We start from the raw sequence: 19356 nt of genomic DNA on the forward strand, positions 1-19356 counted from the left end.
CCGAAATTTATATTATTTTCAATCATATAGCCTGGAGAATGGGTGTAGGCGTTCAACTCAAACTGCCACACTGCTTTCGTGACAACAATCTATGAACAGGCTCACTGAGGGCAATAATTGTCCTTAATACATATGAAGGGCCATTCTTAAGTTTCTAATCTGGTGGGTATTTAAGAAGATGGTTCTCAGGAACCAGACGGAGTTTTGTAACCAAATATTCTTGGCAAGCTGACACAAAGGACCAAAACCGATGTGTGTGGAGTTTGAACGAAATTAGTCAAGAATGTGGAAAAGCACAGCGTTTATGCAAACTGACTGACAGACAGACAGACAGACAGACAGACAGACAGAGACACTCATACACACACGCGGATACAGACAATAGGAGACATAATTACACAAAAATATGTCAATTGTTGACCTAGTTCATTAAGAAGTAATTACTTATGTTGTGGCAAGGACTTGCGCACTGTGAGCCCTCTTCTCCACCATAGCAGTCTTGTTATTGTAATAACAGTACCATGATCACCTATAACAGCACATTGCTGAGTTACAACAATGATATACAGCCCCTCAAGGATAGACGCCGGCTATCATATGGGCGGGCTTTAATAATCATTCTCTGTTAGGATTGTGCTAGCCTGGGTTTCACAGCAAACACAACTTTTGCGGGGCGGTCGTGTTGCCTTGTTAGGTTTTGGAATACACGACTCACTGTTATCGTTTCACTAGCTCATTCAGTAGACCCCCCAGTTCACAATAGCAAACCTTGAATTTCTACAATGTAGGGATAACACCTAACCAAAATAATAGATCCATGCAAAATAAAACATTAATTATTACATCAAATTACCTACTTTTACTAATTTTAAAATTGGTAAAGGTCGTAGTATATGCTTAAAGTTGAATATAATTTACCCAAAGTTACTCGAACAATGGCCTTTTTTTTTAGTTTTTGATTAATATTTTGCCACCCTAATATAAAATGCCAAAGTCATTCATTGTTGTCACATTGTTTTACCTGGTCAATAAGATGGGACAGCAGGCAAACCTGTGCAGTGTAGTTTTCATACTCAAAATCTAAATATAAAACCGAACTTGGGCTATTTTACAATTGTGACTATTAATATCATGAATGCTTGTGAATGGCAACCGGTTGATCATAACGGTGACAATATTGGGATACTATATTTATTTGACAACAAAATGAATTCAACAGATCAGTAAAATAACCTCTATAATTCATAATATTTGTAAATTTACAAAGGGGCTTTATTCAGCATATTTGTTTGTTCGGGTGCCGTGTTCGGGTTCATCCCAACAGAGAACGATCATTAAACCCCGCCCATATAATGCCTGTCGCCTATCCTTGGGGGGGGGGGGGGCTGTATATCATTGGTTCCAATCACTTTACGAATGGCACATGTTTATTTCCTTTATTCTTATTAATTTATAGCCTTAAAAAGAGTGAGCTAATTCGTTATATGAAGTTCTCTAAAAGCCATCTATGAACATACAATATTTCCTGCAGTTGATTTTGTGAATACTAGTTATCAAGTTCAGAATATAGGACAACTGTCTCCACCAATTACTACAATGTAGGACTCAACTGTATTTATGTATTATTTATTACTGTATAGATGTCACATTATGTCTGTAGTATGTATAGAATATCACACTATATGTACAGTGTATGTAGAATATCATATTATATGTACAGTGTGTATATAATATCATATTGTATTTACAGTGTGTATAGAATATCATATTATATGTACAGTGTGTATAGAACATCATATTATATGTACAGTGTATATAGAATATCATATTATATGTACAGTGTGTATAGAATATCATATTATACGTACAATGTGTATATAATATCATATTATATTTACAGCATGTATAGAACATCATATTATATGTACAGCGTGTATAGAATATCATATTATATGTACAGCGTGTTTAGAATATCATATTATATGTACAGTTTATCCTTTTGCAATAAATTACTTTGTTATAGTATGAAATATAACACTGTCAATTACAGACAGGGGACTACAATTAGGTGGGTGAGTAGTAACCCATTCTATACATAAGACAACTGCTCCAATGTGTTACTTGCTGATGGGTGCAAGAAACCAGCCTGTTTTGATCAGCACCAATCTCAAGTCATTCTCAGCAGAAAACTTGTTTTTAAACTTTGTTTTGAAGTGACCAAGAACAGAAATCTAGCTCCTCAAATGTAAATGGAGACCAATGGCAACAAAACACAGAAAGCAAGGTTGCATTATGATGTGAGTTTTTCGCAGCTCACCAAAACTCATTACTGATAATTTAATTTTGAAGATGTCATCTGCAGCGAAAACAGCGTGGAGATTCGAGTAGGCTACTCATTTGGGATTTCAACAGGAACACATACAATGTTTAAAAAGGCAAAAAATAGATTTCGTACAAATGAAACATCATTTTCTATGAGCTCATGAAAGTACCTTTAAATTATTATACCAATGAGCCAAAGTGCTCTCTATTCTCTCTTTTAATTGGCTCATCTGAGTGTTCAATTATCACACCTAAATTCTCGAACATGGAATTGTTGCTAAACTCCACTTTTCTGTTTCAACTCAGTGACTTCAGGACAAAAACACGCAATGTGCCTTGCAGCAACATCATGCCTGTTTCTTTTTTCGGAGTTTCAAGTTGGTTTTATTATAATCTTTCAAATACGTCTGGTAAGTATGCAACACTCAGCTAATTCCGATCTTATATATATGTTGCCAGGTCGATTTTTTTATCTTCTAAAAAGTCCCAATTTTCTCACAGTGTTCAAAAAACATTTCCTTCTACCTTCCCTACCTAAGATGGCTTTAATTCACGTGAGGGCCATCTTACAGCTGTAGTTGGGGCGAGCTTCTTGTTCAGCATTGATTTCTTTACAGATTTCTTTAAGCAAATGAGTGTTGGAAGCACTCGACAATGTGCTAATGATATTCAAAATGTCTCGCAGACTTGGAGGAAGTGTTCTGCCTGCAAGAGCATAACGATGAATCACGCAATGTACACTTTTTGCTATGGGTGCGTTGGCTTTTACTTTTTCTTGGAAACCAGGATTGTCACCGAGCAGAGCAAGGAATGTACACCATTAGTACAGACACCGCAAAAAGTTTCCTTTTTCAAACCGACAATTTGAAGAAGCATTTTTACTTTATCCGTCACATCATTGGCTTTCGTTGTGATGTCTAACTCAGTACCAAGCAAGAATTCCTCATTGTTCCATTTCAACATACACATGTAGGTATTTATGAAAATGAGCAACTGTGAACATTGGCTGACTAAAGCAGATTCATCAAGCTTAACTGTAAGCATTGAAAAAGCTTTAATTTCCACTACTACTTGGTGTTTCACATTTAAATACATTTCACTTATTTGTCTTTGCACCGCACCAACTTGACAATAATATTTGCTGCACCTTTTTCTAACTAGTTTCTCCAAGAACAAGCCTTGGTGTCTTCAATGAGCAAGTTCAGTGAGTGATTCTCTGATGTTATGAAGTTTCCTTTGATTAGCTATGAACAGTACAACTTCATATGAAGCTTGAATAAACCCAGCATTTTGCTTTGAGAAGTCTCCTCAAACATCCAACCTTCGGCATTTCAAAGAATCCTTCAAGTACATATAGAGATAAATATAAAATAATATATAACCCTAAAATATATAAATACATATATTCTAGGGTTGTGTGTTGTAGTGTACACTTTGCTCTAATGATGATGCGTGTTGATAGTTTCAGCTGACGATAAGTAAAGTAGCCATTGTGTTTATTCCTAGTTAGTTACTGAATAAAGTAACGATTACATAAAATGAATTACTTCATCTTTATTTTTAATTTTTACATTATAACTAAATTAACTTATATTTACAAAACCAAAAAAGTATCTTTGCTATAATCAGTTATGCCATAGCACTGCACTTTTATTAAACAAAGTATACCACGAAAGAAAGATTCACTTGTTGAGGATTTTTTGGTTTTTAGCATTTTTATTGCTTATTTTGAAGCTTATATTCAATACAATATGCATATTTTAAAAGTACACAGATTTTGCCATGTCATTAAATACATGTAACTGGAAAACTGTTAAAAATATGAAAATTATTACTACACTTGCAGTATGCTGAGCGATGCCAGAGAATTCTTTCATTTCTAGTCTGATGATACCTCCAACACACGGACAAGTCACATGGTGCAGTTGCTGACACTTACAGAAAAAAAGCCAATTTGCTCGAATGAAATGTTTAAACATACAGAACGTTTACTCTTTATTTGAAAATTGTTTTTCAAAACTTTTTTCTGTCCTCATTATCATCGATGTATTTAAGTTTTATATGGGTACGTTGATACACGGTAGTTACGATTGGCTCCTTTGGTGTATGAGTTAAAGTTGAAAGACCATTAAACAAGAATCTATGAATAGGACTGTAAAGCTACAATTGACGAGTTAAAAACTGAATATGACAACTTAAAAGATGTTCCTTCTGAGATGTCAAATATACTAAACAAGTACTTTTGTAGCGTATACTTACAAAAAGCTGAAATTGAAAATGACACCAATATTAAAACTAATATATTCAATCATCAAATGTCAGAATGTGAAGATGGAGTCATGAAATTGATAAAAGAGCTAAAAATGGAAAGGTTCCTTAAAGATGTTGTTACGTCAAAAAAGTAGATTTAATGAAATTAAGACCAATAAAAGGCTAAAACATCAGCTAAAATTTGATGTCATTTTTGTCTTTGTAGACTAACCCTGTCCAGAGATAATGTATATGCGTTTGAGTGAGATCATCTCGTCAGGAAGATTTATGCATAGCTATTACCACCACAGCAACAATTCTAGCTAAAATTTTTAATTCTACACATACATACTTACAAATGTAAGTTGCCAAATATTTGGAAAACAGCAATTGTCTGTTCTATGCTAGAAGGTGGAGATAAACATGATTCAAAAAATTATACAATCATTTCACTTACAAGCACACCCTGCAAAATATTTAAACATGAAGATATTTGAACAAGATAATTGAATACCTAAGCTACAATTTCAATACAGCGTAAATCCTAAGCTTTTGTTATGGATACAAGATTTTTTGTCCAAAAGGTATCGACAAGTTGTGGTGAATGATAAACTTTCAGAAATATTGCTAGCTACATGTACATCTGGAGTTCCTCAGGGCTCTTTTCTAGGTTTAGTGTTGTTTATCTATATATATATCTCAGAGTTTGCCGTCATTGTATATGTCCGGCTATAGCTGTTAAAATCTTGGAATAAAAAATCTTTAAAGCAGAAGATTTGATCTCAGAACGTCCCATTCAGCAGTCCAACTGCCTTACTAACTAAGCCAAACAAGCTTAATGGACTCGCTAGGCGATATATGTTGCTACATGAAAGCAAATAGGCTACTGGTTTCGGTCTCGGCGCAAAGTCATGGGGTAACGTCACGGAGAGAGGTAGCTCTTATTAGCAAGCTTACTCAAATTATCCATTGGCAATGTGCCAGGCTAATAGAAATTGGCAGATAACTTTCCATTACCTCTCATTGTTTATAAACTGATTTTTAATACCAGAGCAACGCCAGATAGCACAGCTAGTCCTATACATAAATGACATAGTTAATATGATTAAACATTAAAAATCAGGTTTTACGCCGATAATGGTTTGCTTAACCATCATATTAAATCAAAACAGGACTGCATGGAACTTCAGGATGACCTTAATAGACTTAATACATTTGCAGATAAATGGAAGATGTAGTTCAACCCTGAAAAATCACATGTTGTAGTCTTTGGACAAGATATGCTTAAAAATTACTACTTGTGCGGTTAACCTTTGAGCTGTGTGGAAACTAAAAAATATTTCAGTGTGAATATCAGTAGGGGTATTTCCTAAGATGTGCATATTGAAACAGTGTGTAAAAAACATGTAGAATGTTTAGATTGATAGAACATGTACTATTTTAAGCTCTCCTAAAGTAAAGTATGTAACATACCTATCCTTATGTAGACCATTACTGGAATATGCAATAGAAGCTTGAGACCCATACAGGGTAAAACACATGGATATGCTTGAAAGAATTCAGTCACAGGCTATCAGGTTTATTGAGAATGCAAAGGGAGACATTTCTCAGTAATGCTAGAAAAAGAAGGGTTAAATCTAGATTTGCTAAAAGACAAGAGAACTAGAGCCAGTAGAAACATGCTTTTCAAAGTTCATCATGACTAGTTCCCAAGTCTTATAATTCTTATTCTTAAATTACTAAGTTAATGAGATCGTTACCAATATACAATCAAAATCTGGTACAACAGCCTTTACATGTAACACTGATCATCACCTTTTCAGTTTCTTACCATGCACCACTATTGAACTTAAACTAAATTAACACCTTTTTTGAAATTCTGCATCCAGCTTTATCAGGCTTTTCATGTTCCTACTAGAACTAATGGACAGATTTATTGTAAAAAATGTTTCATCTATCTAGGGGTACAAAATAAATTTTAGCAAAGAAGAAAGGAAATTACACACCATCAAGGAAATCCTTCCCTTCCCCATCAAAAGGGGTCCAAATGATAGACGAAGAAAAAAAGAGTTGCTTACTCCTAAGAAAGTGACTTTTACCATGAGCAGACAACCACTATACCAAGCTCGAAGGATCTCGCTCTTCTAGTGACAAACTCGCTTTCATTAGTTGTGCGGGCAGATCGCAGCAGAGCCACTTACCGGCGAGTCGACTACTGACTCTGTAACTATGGAGTTCATTCCCACAAGATGCCGTTTGCGAGTACCTCAAATTAAAACACGCAACACATGAACGAGTGAAAAACCTTGAAGCGTATTATAGCATTAAAAACGTATTACTTGATCATAACATAGAAATAACATTCGATTTATTATTTTTTTAAGCCAATGCGTAGTGTGCCACCGCAAATGCTTATAAACAAGCGCACGGTTGCAAGGGCGCATAAAAATATTCAGTCTTGAAGAAACGATCTTTTTGTGTTCTTCTTTTGCAGCCACAAATTATAGTCGCTCAAAATGCATGCTTTGTATACCAAAATGTGATCAACTACCTACGTGTTTAGATATAGCTTTCAAACACTTTAGTATGCGTGTAATTCTAGATACATGTATGATTTTGGAGATTCCATTTTGAAATGTTTGCCAATCAGCGATTGTATTCTATTTGTATTGTATTTTTTTTTTATAGAATTTCTATAGTTTTGAAACGAATACATATTACGCATCCTTAATTTTTCATCCAACCCTTGTGGTACCGACAGCCCAAATCAATGCTTTTTTAAACTAAAAAGTTCCTGCTTATCTATTTTCAAAAAAGTAAATATTTTTCTAGAACCTCGCTAATGAGCTAGTGCAAATGATGCATTGAGAATGCAGTGCTGACTTTTTTTTGCATTTGGAAATGAGTTTCATTGATGAAAACAATCTGCTGCAATGGATTAGTATAACCATTCTTATTTGAGTTATTGGAATGATACTAATTGCAGCTTCCAGAACTACGTTATTTCTGATGTTGCTTGCTCAGAACTACTGCACAAGTTTTTGCCGAATTGGTATAAACGATTGGTATAGTTGTGCTATATTCTACTATATAAGACTGTCTTCCAAGAGTATGCAAACCAATGGCAAATTTTTCTTTTTGGTTCCCAAGCAGTAACTGCTACTCAATGGCTCAGCTTCACTGCTATTTGCATCAGTCAGTTGGTGTGGTTTTCTACTTTTGGAGGTGAGGGTAGACTAGAGTGCTTGCTATTTATGATGCAAGGTTGATATCAGAGTTAACATAGTCTTGCTATGAAAAATGCCTATAATTTCTGCTACTTCAGCTCACATTCTATAATGGTAATACCTACTTATGATCTCTGTTTGGGTAGGATAAGGGAGTCATTCATTCTTGGAAAGCCATTAAACTCAAATGAGCCAAATGTAATCCACACAATTTCTATTCGAATTATAAACTGGCAATACACCCAATTCTACCGTTAGCATGAAATGATGAAGTTCTAGTAGTGTGAGTAGAGTTCACTACTTACATTTTACAACACAGAGTTGCATTGCATGTAAGAGCACATGCTCCAAAAAGGTACACAAGTTTTATGTGATAATTACTAAGGAAACATGCTGTACGATGAATATAAAGCAATGAAAAATCTAAGTACCCTTGTGTGTTGCTCTATTTATTGTTTCCTAGAAGAACACACCATTGAAAAAAGAGTGGCAAAAGGTTCTCCTAGTCTCTTTTCTGTTAAGCTAATCGCAATAAGAAAACTATTGATAGATCAATGGCAATGCAATGCTGAAATGCTTGGTGAATGCAATACTAAAATTCATGACATATCGAGGGGAATGACTGACATCTATTTCATAATTTGTTGCTACAGTTTCCGTTTAACGGGAAGATTTCCTAGTGTACTCGAATATTCTAGTTACTCGTCTGAAGAAGAAAAAAAGTGTTTCTTAAATGCTGATATACTCGCAAAATGCCACTACTATTAAGAAATCTGAAGAAAAACTTTCTTTCATTGTTGATTTGTAATGCAGACTGCTCCAAAGCATGTGGTAGCGTGGTAATACATTTTGTTTGAGATTAGTAAGTAACTAAACGTAACATTGTGTAACTTTCATTTACCATGTTTAGATCATGCTATTATATCAATTTGCCGTGAATGTCTAAAAATAGTATGGGATTGGGTGAAAATTACATGGGAAGAAGAGTAAATGTTCATGCTACCAAAGTGAAAAAGACACAATTTTTTTATAACAAAGCTCCTCTGTCTTGTCCTACTCTGCTGCTAACAGTTGAGCTGTTCGAGTAAACCCAAAAAGTTTTGATCGAATGTAGTTATGAAAAAATTATTCAAAGTTCTCATCAGCGTGAATATGCTAGTATACGAGTCATGTGTCACTTTGGATCGACGTTTAGTATTCGATGCCTAATTGCTCTAATGTATTTAATAAAAAGTGTGTATTCTTTGGAACAGTTCATAATAAAACGCAATGTTATCCAAAACTCATAATCTGACTAACATGAATTTGCATCCAGAGAGCACAACTTGACCATTATCTGAGAATTATGATCTGAGAACAAAACGATTTGATTTCTGTATCTCCCAGTCGACCGCAAAGATGATCTGTGTATAAGACACAACAACCACATGTCTGTGTGTCTAGAAACGAGTTGACAGAATTGATTGCTACTCTCTCTACAAAATAAAACAGGGAAAATTTTTTAAAACTATTTGAGATATTCCGATCTTACTGCCATAAGTAATGCCATTCTAATAATGAAATCAATTTCCATTTTGTTGATCTATCTATCACATGTTTATATTTTAATATGAAATAGTGTTGAACAAGCTGTCTTGAGTCAGCAGATGTCTTTTGGCACAATCACAACCATATCAACAGCCTCTACTAGACTCATAAAAATACTACTGAGAAAGTGTTTGTTACCCAGATGCCAAACGCTATGCACTTTACAGTATTGATGTTAAGAGGCAGCTAATAGTAACAAGCGTAATGAAAGTTTTGGTATTTTACAATTCCGAGGTCTACCATAATTTTTGAGAATTGCTTACACTTGTTGGACAACCCATTGTAGCGTCCTACAAGTGTATAATTTGAGGCAACTTGTGGTACACCTTAGAAAATATGGCAAGCAAGGGTTGTATGATTTTCAGTGGCACGCACATGACTTTGGTAATTATTTACCTTATCGACAATGCCAAAAACATTGTATTGTAAAACAGCTATGTATAAAGTGCAAAGTAACACATTGAACTGTCAAGCTTTTACATTTGGATTTTTTTATACCTGATCCTATATTATTGTTTGCATAAAACATTTTTAGTAGCTAACGAACAAAATGAAGCTTTCTGTTTTTCTTAATGTATAAAAAATGCAACACTTGATAATCTCAGTGGCCATCAGTCGGGCTGTGAGTGTGTCGCCTTACGGCTGCATAACAATAATAGTACAAGTTTTATATCAGTATCTGTCATTAATTATATCAAATGTGGTCATCAGCATTTTTGTTGCTGTCATTTCTGGACCTGTTCATAACAGCCATGGCCAGTGTGCATCAACATTGCCATAGATGAAGCTGGATTTATCTGATAAGCAAAGATGATATCTGATAAGCAAAGCTAACCAACTGCCGTTAGTGTAGAAACGATTGGCCACATAGAAGTATTGTCATGTTGTTTTAGGTGCTGCAAGGCAGTGAAATCCCAAGACTCAAGAGTATGATAAACTGACTGGTTCCGGAAGATATCTAGTGCTCAACAAGCTTAGCTCTTCAAACTTATCTCAAGAAAAACCCGACAGCAAATACTGCTAGAATACTGCCTTGTACGTGCTACTCTCTGTGCCAATAAAGTACTTGTTTATTATCTCCGTTGAGATACACTATGGCCTTGCGACTTACTAGCAGAACAGGAATGGCTATTATCTGTGGCACATTTGTAGCAGGCACTGTATTTGGATGGTATCTTAAAACATGGAGAGAACGTTGGCTTGCCAAAAAGCGTGACTTTTTTGCCAGAGGGGCTTTAAAAGCGCATGAAAAGCTTGAAGGGAACACTGGTTCAGATCCAAAAATAGTGATTCATTCATAATCAATGTTTTTTTATGATTAATTTGCTCAATCTTGATTTTGTGACTATTTACTGCATCCTGTTTAAAGAAGATTTGTGTTTGGAACCAAAATGAACCTGAAGTTGGCTTCTTTAGTCAGCTAGTGATTACTTGATCTTTCAGTTGAATACAGTCATGGCCGTGCTGCCATATTCCACCGTTTTATTAATCATCACCTTCTCCGCGATACCGATGTCAAGGTCCTTTCAGTGGTGGTCTCCTCCGAGCTGGGTCATTCTTGCTGGCTCCGTGCTTACCCTGCTATGTCTGCCGGTGGCTGTCAGATTCCTTGCTAGAGGCTCACCAGGCGAAGTAAACTTGGCAACATGTGAGTTCTGTCGACGCACATTCACCATTCCTCTATCATTCATCATCTCTTTATTATCATATTCATCATCACAGTAATTGAAGTTCTGTGTCTGATATGTTAGTGCCGTGACGCAGCATATGACATACTTCAGGTTTGAGGTTTACATTTTTAGGTGTTCAGATAGTATCATTTCTATTTACCATAGTTTATAAAAACACATCATAATCGAGCGCTTTATAAATTGTACATAATTCTAGAGTTCATATAAAAGGCGCAGCTATTAGTCTTCAGCACCAGACACGTGATCAACAGGGTGGGGTCCAATTCTCGCTAAAGGCCACCGGTGGTTACATGGTTGACGTCTAATCTTAAATTCCCTCTGCAACTGGTCGTCTCTAGTCATCAATGTACTTTTGCCACTGCACTCAAACATGCCCAACCAAGATCACTGAACTGTCGTGTAACAATGTTCTTAAAAACACACTCTAAGGAGTGTAAGGAAGTAAGGAAAGCACGCACCATACTCAATCTTTGAGGGGTTACCTACACGTATGTGCACATCATTTTATTTCAACCATAGACCTATTAACTATACACTATTAACTATATAGTATAGTTAATAGGTCTATGATTGAAACATTGAATTAGTTCATTTTACAAAAGAATTTCATGAAAATAAACAGCATGTTTCAACAATAACCTATTTAAAGCAGTCAAGTACTAATATTTACATTTACCATTTAGTTAATTTCAAGTTATTTGTTGAAAATTTTGTTTATTTACTGATATAAAGCTTAGCCAGTAGTTGATTGAGAGACTGCCTAATTGTTTGCAAAATATGTCAATTTCTTCTGAAGTTGAATGTAGGCAATCTATGCAACACTTAGCCACATTAGTGTGCCATGTACACCAAGAGCAAGTTGAGGGCATAGAGAGATCATCTCCTAATAGCCTAAATAATTTATTCAAAGTTTTTTTTATAGATGTACTCGTAAACTCGGAGACATTCTGTGGTGAAATCTTTATTATAAATCATTATGATATGTTTTGACAAGGGGCAACTGTTAAAAGGTGATGACGGGAAACTAATTGACTCCTATATAATGGTAGAGGTAGTCTAAGCATCGACACTTACCTTAACAACCTACATATAGGTGGTCATCACTAGTAGTTCTGAAGTTTCACTAGCACTTGCATTTCTCACCTTCAATATTTGTCCAGATGTCTAGTAGAAGGTAAGGAGACAAGAACTGTTCCAATGGATCTGATATTTTTAGTTTGCTTCTAAAATATGCCAAATCTGGCCTGTTCCTATGTTTGCTTACCCAATATGCAATTTATCAAATTAGCTCCTAGAGTTGTAAGTTCACGGTGCTGGACTAATCAGACCTTGTGTTTAATTATCAGTAATCTTATTAGTTCAAATGTTACCTCATGAGGTAAAGAAAATTCATTGTTGCATTTGTGTAAGCATTTTGATCACCTGTAAGAAATTAAACTTTTTGCTGTTTTTGGCAGCCTGGTGTTTGACACCTGGGGACGTTAACTAGTGGGAAACATTCCTTGATTTATAGAATTCATTCGTAAATTATTAAAAGGTTAGTTCCAATTACTAGTGCCTAAATTGTTCCAAAAAATAAAACATGAACCAAAATCGTAGTTGTCTACTCATGACAGTTTCAAATGATCTTCCATGGGCATGCAAAGCTTTATAAATTTTTTTGATACTATTGAAAAAATTGTGTTGTATTAACTGATGTACACTGTATAAAAGGCTGCAATTAAGATATGGTATGGTATAGTGATAGTGTCATCAGCATATGATGCTCATAGTTTCACAGAGCTGCTTGATATATTTTGTAAAATAAAATCAATTTGTAAAATATAAATAAATTTCATCAATTTGTAGATTAATAAAACGATAGTTCAAATCAGTAGTGCTCATGTCCCAAAATAATTCAAATATGTGAACCGAATCTGTAGTTGTCTTCTCCTGGCACTTGCAAATAATCCTCCATGGGTATGCAACTCTTTAATATTTCTCTTTCATAATATTGAAACTAATATTCTGGATTAACCGATGTACGCTATATAAAGAGGCATTATTAAAATTTGCTTTTGCTCATTAGCCAAAAAGACCCTGGCTTTGTGTGATGTTCATAGTTTTACAGAGCTGCTTGAGATATTTTGTATTCTTTTAGTTTTTAGTATTTTTGTGTTTGCCTCGGCGATCGACGTAATTGTCTCACTCGAGAATGATGGAATATTGGCCAATTACATGTCATTCTACTTGAGCAAAGGAGAGCCTTACCTTGGCACCGCCTACAGCACTGCGATATGCTATTGGGATGGAATAGTGCACTTCTTGCTGTACTGGGCAATGCTTCACTATTTCTCTAAAGGGTACGCAATTTACATATCTTCTACTTGTATTTTGTTTCATGAAGCAAATGCATGAGATGAAATCCAAGTAAGTTTTATGCCTTTAGCATTTCATGCTATAGCGTAGCAATCTGTTTGTGGTTGCTATGTAACCCGTATTCAGAGTCCAGCAGTTTCTCCATAGACATTTGGGAATTAAGCATCATAGTTTCTTGCTTGTTCTGCTTGCTTTGAAATGCTTTTATATCTCGTCAGTTCTACATTTTAGTCATATAGTAAAATTATGGAAAGTGTTTTACTAGTAGTGGTTTCTAATGACTATTGCTTGCAGGAAAGCTTGTTTCCGCGCTGTTGGACTCTATTGGTTTGGATCATTCTTCATCAGCTGCGTTATACTGATGCTAGGAACACTCATTGGTGAGCTTTATTCACCTTTTCCTTTCCTTAACTATTTATGGTGTACTCCGGTTTTTCTGGTTATCCGCCTATTTCTATACCAACTTATATCTCAATCAGTTCGTTTGTCTGTCTATCCATTTCTCTCTGTTGTCTGTTTATATGTTTACATGTGCAGCAGTTTTCTATCTGTCTGTCAAGGTTGAGTAGAGCAATATTACTATTCACATCATTTTTGTTATTTGTTTGATAGATATTAACATTATTTACACTGATCAATGTTGTTTACAGTAAATTAGAACATGAGACAAAAACAAAAAATAATAAAGCAAAATTATGCGTATTGAAAAAAAGCTCCCTTTGCTCAATCCTGTTCTATAATGTAAATTGGCAAGTTGTTGCCGTCTGGTATGAATTGAAGGTTTTTTTGAGGAAGTAGGAATATAATGTATGGTCAGGCAGATTGGGGATGTGATATGAGTATGTTAAACAGCAAATATCTAAGAACACCTTTAGGTAGCTCCTCAGGATAAAGGGTATTTAGACGCAGATAGTAACTGTTCATATCAGGTAGAATAACCCTAAAACATAATTTTTGAAAGCATTCTAATTTTTTAGATAGACTGAGTGATCTTTGTCCAAACAGTTGTTTTTGTGCTTGTCTCATGCATGCAAAATATTATATGTTTCCAGGGCCGTTCCCAGTCTACCCTCCGATACTTCTCAACCTTCCATACGTGTTGCTGCCTGTCTTTTTTTTATGCTGGCTCCTCAGTACTACCAAACCTCTTACGGTATGCTTCACCTGTCCTTGACCTACCGCACTCTTTATTTACTTGAAATACTGCTCTCGTTTTTAAGATTACTCCAGAATATTTTTCTCTCTTTGCTTGTGGGAATCACAGATTACACATGAAATGAAGCTGGTCAATACATTTAAGCTTAAAAAGACAATATCTGCTGGACAATATTTGCTAGAACGTTTTTGAGAGATTCAACGCTTTTCTTCTTTATCTTGGAAGGAGTCATTTACACAAGTTAGTCTTGGGATTGTCGCTGAGGCAATAGGTTAATTGGCCTCAGACAGCTTACAGAAAATTACATCCGCCAACTGTTGACTTCCATGTTTTACTTCTGAAATGTTTTGGTTCCCATTCTAAGCAATATCCATTACTTCAAAGATAAATTTCTATGATTACTTTAAAAGTATGAATCTGAGCTTTGTTCACTGTTAAAATGTTTATTAGATGCCCATGCCACTAGAGTTGTAGACTGTGTGGTCTGTTTCAAGGACACTTGAAACAGACCACACAGTAATTCACAGTCATTCATTTAGTATGCTATTGTACATGTTAAAGACCTACTTGCAGCCTCAGAGCAGCTCCTTCTCAACATGCGCCTGGGAGTCTATAGTGCAGGGAATTTTCATTGTTTTCTTCATATGCTCCATAGGAGTTGCCCTCCTCAAAGGCCTGGTGAGTACTAGTTGATACATTCACTGCAGTCTGCTACAGTTAAACCTTGCATATCAACGTCTGCTACAGTTGAGCCTTGCATATCAAACATCTGCTACAGTTAAACCTTGCATATCAATTTGTGCTACAGTCAAACCTTGCATATCAAACATCTGCTACAGTCAAACCTTGCATATCAATTTGTGCTGCAGTCAAACCTTGCATATCAAACATCTGCTACAGTTAAACCTTGAGTATCAATTTGTGCTACAGTCAAACCTCGCATATCAACATCTAAAGCAGTTGAACCTTGCGTATCAAACATCTGCTACAGTTAAACCTTGCATATCAAACATCTGCTACAGATAAACCTTGCATATCATTTTGTGCTACAGTCAAACCTCGCATATCAAACATCTGCTACAGTTAAACCTTGCATATCAAACATCTGCTACAGATAAACCTTGCATATCATTTTGTGCTACAGTCAAACCTCGCATATCAAACATCTGCTACAGTTAAACCTTGCATATCAATTTGTGCTACAGTTAAACCTTGCATATCAAACATCTGCTACAGTTAAACCTTGCATATCAATTTGTGCTACAGTTAAACCTTGCATATCAAACATCTGCTACAGTCAAACCTTGCATATCAATTTGTGCTGCAGTCAAACCTTGCATATCAAACATCTGCTACAGTTAAACCTTGAGTATCAATTTGTGCTACAGTCAAACCTCGCATATCAACATCTAAAGCAGTTGAACCTTGCGTATCAAACATCTGCTACAGTTAAACCTTGCATATCAAACATCTGCTACAGATAAACCTTGCATATCATTTTGTGCTACAGTCAAACCTCGCATATCAAACATCTGCTACAGTTAAACCTTGCATATCAAACATCTGCTACAGATAAACCTTGCATATCATTTTGTGCTACAGTCAAACCTCGCATATCAAACATCTGCTACAGTTAAACCTTGCACATTAAACATCTGCTACAGTTAAACCTTGCATATCAAACATCTGCTACAGTCAAACCTGGCATATCTAGTTTGACTATTATGACACCATTTAAGCTTTTGTTCCATTTTTACCTTAGATGTTGTTTTACCGCGTTTAGATTGCATTAGGAGCTGACAGAGAAATCTTTCGATACTATGAAAACCAAATTGAACAACCTATCAATCATGCACATGGATATGGGCGGATCACCGTAAGTGAGATTACCTATCTAACCTGTTGCAGTAAAGCATCACGTGAACTTAGCTGTGTTCATGTATTAATAGCATGAGTATCTCTTTGTTGTGTGCCCAAGTACACAGGCCTCCACAACCTCATTTAGACATTTTGATTGACTTGCATATTAAATCTGACCCTTGAATATTTTGCAACAAATATCTTCTTAACTTTACAACAAATGATATTCCTGGTCAAAACAATATTGTACTTCAATATCATTGGTAAAAGCAATATTTCCATTAATATCATTGGTCAAACCAACGCGGTCCTTCAATGGCATTGGTCAATGCAATTTAATCTTGTAAGCTTTTGTTATACAAAACATTCTGAAGTTTGTGAATAGTCAAAAATGCATGCCAGTATTATTAGCTTTTTCTGTGCCTCGGTGGTTTACATTTGTGTCTTGCCGAATATAGTTACATTTAAATTCATTCAGCAAGTGTTTAGTGACCCATAATTTGAAGCACTATATAATTTTGCCATCAACTGTTTTAAATATTTGAAACATTGTTATAGCTGAGGAGAGACATAGCAGTATCGGTGTTTGCTATATGTACTCGGGTTTTAACAGTGTGCTTTGGCTAATTGTGGTACCGTTAGCTACATGCATTTACATTTACATACTATCATTGCATAGCAACAACCACTGACATTAACACATTAGCTACATGCATTTACATACTATCATTCCATAGTTACAACCACGGACAATAACGCGTTAGCTACATACATTTACATACTATCATTGCATAGCAACAACCACTGACAATAACTCGTTAGCCACATGCATTTACATACTATCATTGCATAGCAACAACCACTGACAATAACACGTTAGCTACATGCATTTACATACTATCATTGCATAGCAACAACCACTGACAATAACACGTTAGCTACATACATTTACATACTATCATTGCATAGCAACAACCACTGACAATAACATTTTCATTGAACAATTTTAAGGGCTAGTTGAAACAAGAATAACACATTTATGTATTCGGCGCATCTTCTTTTGGTAGTTTCTAGTATACAAGTATCCGCTAGTATTACCAGCTTTGATACTCAACTATGTTAAACATGCAAGAAGCTTCACCACAGCTCAACGTCCTTATATATCGTTAGACTGAAACTTATTCTCTTAGTGGAAATGTGTAAAAATAGCTCCCCTTCATAACAAAGGGCTACCAACTGAGTTGAATTATTAAATGCATACGTTACCTGAGCAGAAAGATGCACTATTCTCAGCTGCAGTTGCTAAACCATGCATTTATATATTGAAACGGTATCACAAACAAATGCTTAGGTATTTACCTGTAGGGATCATAATGTAATTACAATAGTACAATCAGTGTTCTGTTGAGAAACTAAAAAGTTACTTGAATTATCTTTGAAATTAGTATTCATATGTGTACACCATAAACGGAGTTGTCAGCCCTTCTATGCCCTAGGTTGGACGCTTGAAATCTTACCTACATTACATTAGTAGTACATTACATAGGTAATAATTTTGTAAAGAAGTGTGATGCATTGGCAATGGGGTTGATTCGAAACCCCGGCGATGATTTAAAAAAAGTTTGGATCTCAGCTAAGTTTAGTACTTCTGCCTAGCCGCTAGTTTTTAATTTGAGGCAGTAGTTATTCTCCCTTGTGTTTAAAAATAGAACTAATTACTCACGGAATTTAATAATTCGCGGAATTTAATAATTCGCGGAATTGTCTGTTCGCGAAATCGCGAATTATTAAATCCATCGAATATTGTCATCCATTAGGGTAGTTGTATCAAGAGAAGACAACCGACTTCATTAGATCATTTTCCTATATTAGGTCTCACTCATGGTGCCACTACTGATAACATTATTTATTAATATTGCAGAGTTTGGTGTATGCATTCTATGGACTGCCTTTCTATGTTTATGCATTGTTCTGCTTGGTGAGGAACAAAAAGTCTCCTGGTCTAGTGGATGCAAGTTTGCTCTATGCAGGAGTCGCTGCTAATGTGAGTGGGCGCTAGCAGTATTTTTTCCTTGGTCTCTCTTTGTTTCTATATGTATATGCACAACAGGAGGAAACCAACTACACCCTTCTCAACATGCATAGTTTAGACTTAGGTTTCAGCATGAATGGTTAGGATTGTGGCATGGTCACATGTTTTTGAGTGTCATGGTCACATGTTCTTGAATGTCATGGTCACATGTTCTTGAATGTCATGACCACATGTTTTTGAATGTCATGGTCACATGTTCTTGAATGTCATGGTCACATGTTCGTGAATGTCATGGTCACATATGCTTGATAGCATGATATCTACACAGTGCTCCATTTGCCAGACCTGTGTAAAATTCAAGCTAACCCTCTATTTAACACCTAATGGCTACCCAAAAACACAAATAGTGAGTCATTCCTAGCAAAATATTCCACTGTTTTTATCGACAGGCTCAGGTTGGCTACACCGGCCCCTATCTACGACAATCTGAAGATTACGTTCTAGAGTTTGCTCAGGATTGGATGTGGTGGGCTTTCTGGATAACAAATGCAACTATTTCTATCGTTCCACACATCTTTGCTTTTTATTGCTACCAGCCTTATGTGCAGGCTGCAAAGCGTAAGAGCAGATAACTTGAGCGTTATCACCAGCATGCCTTCAAACACACTGTGATTCTTTATATCATATTATAAAAGCTTTGAGTTTTTTTACATTTACATGAAAATTATCATTTGAATAGACAACCTTTTCACTCATGCCTGTACTATACATAAATATTACAATGTAACTGAGGGAGTAATCGTCTCCTGTCAGTTTGATGAAGAGCAGTGTGAGCATTGAGCAGTTGTATTTAGCACCATACAGTGTGAAGGG

At 35.6% G+C, this 19356-nt stretch overlaps 1 protein-coding gene across 1 annotated transcript; it reads left to right on the top strand.

Moving 5' to 3' along the window:
* The first annotated feature begins 10284 nt into the window (after positions 1 to 10284).
* On the top strand, positions 10285 to 19133 carry LOC137393320 (transmembrane 6 superfamily member 1-like). Its single transcript, XM_068079816.1, has 9 exons — positions 10285 to 10421; positions 10830 to 11034; positions 13218 to 13419; positions 13730 to 13815; positions 14488 to 14588; positions 15165 to 15269; positions 16375 to 16467; positions 18373 to 18495; positions 18933 to 19133. Exons 2-9 carry the CDS (start codon positions 10842 to 10844, stop codon positions 19113 to 19115), a joined length of 1086 nt encoding a protein of 361 aa, XP_067935917.1. The 5' UTR covers positions 10285 to 10421; positions 10830 to 10841; the 3' UTR covers positions 19116 to 19133.
* Positions 19134 to 19356: the final 223 nt, after the last annotated feature.

Source organism: Watersipora subatra, chromosome 4, assembly GCF_963576615.1.
Source record: "Watersipora subatra chromosome 4, tzWatSuba1.1, whole genome shotgun sequence".
NCBI lineage: Eukaryota > Metazoa > Bryozoa > Gymnolaemata > Cheilostomatida > Watersiporidae > Watersipora > Watersipora subatra.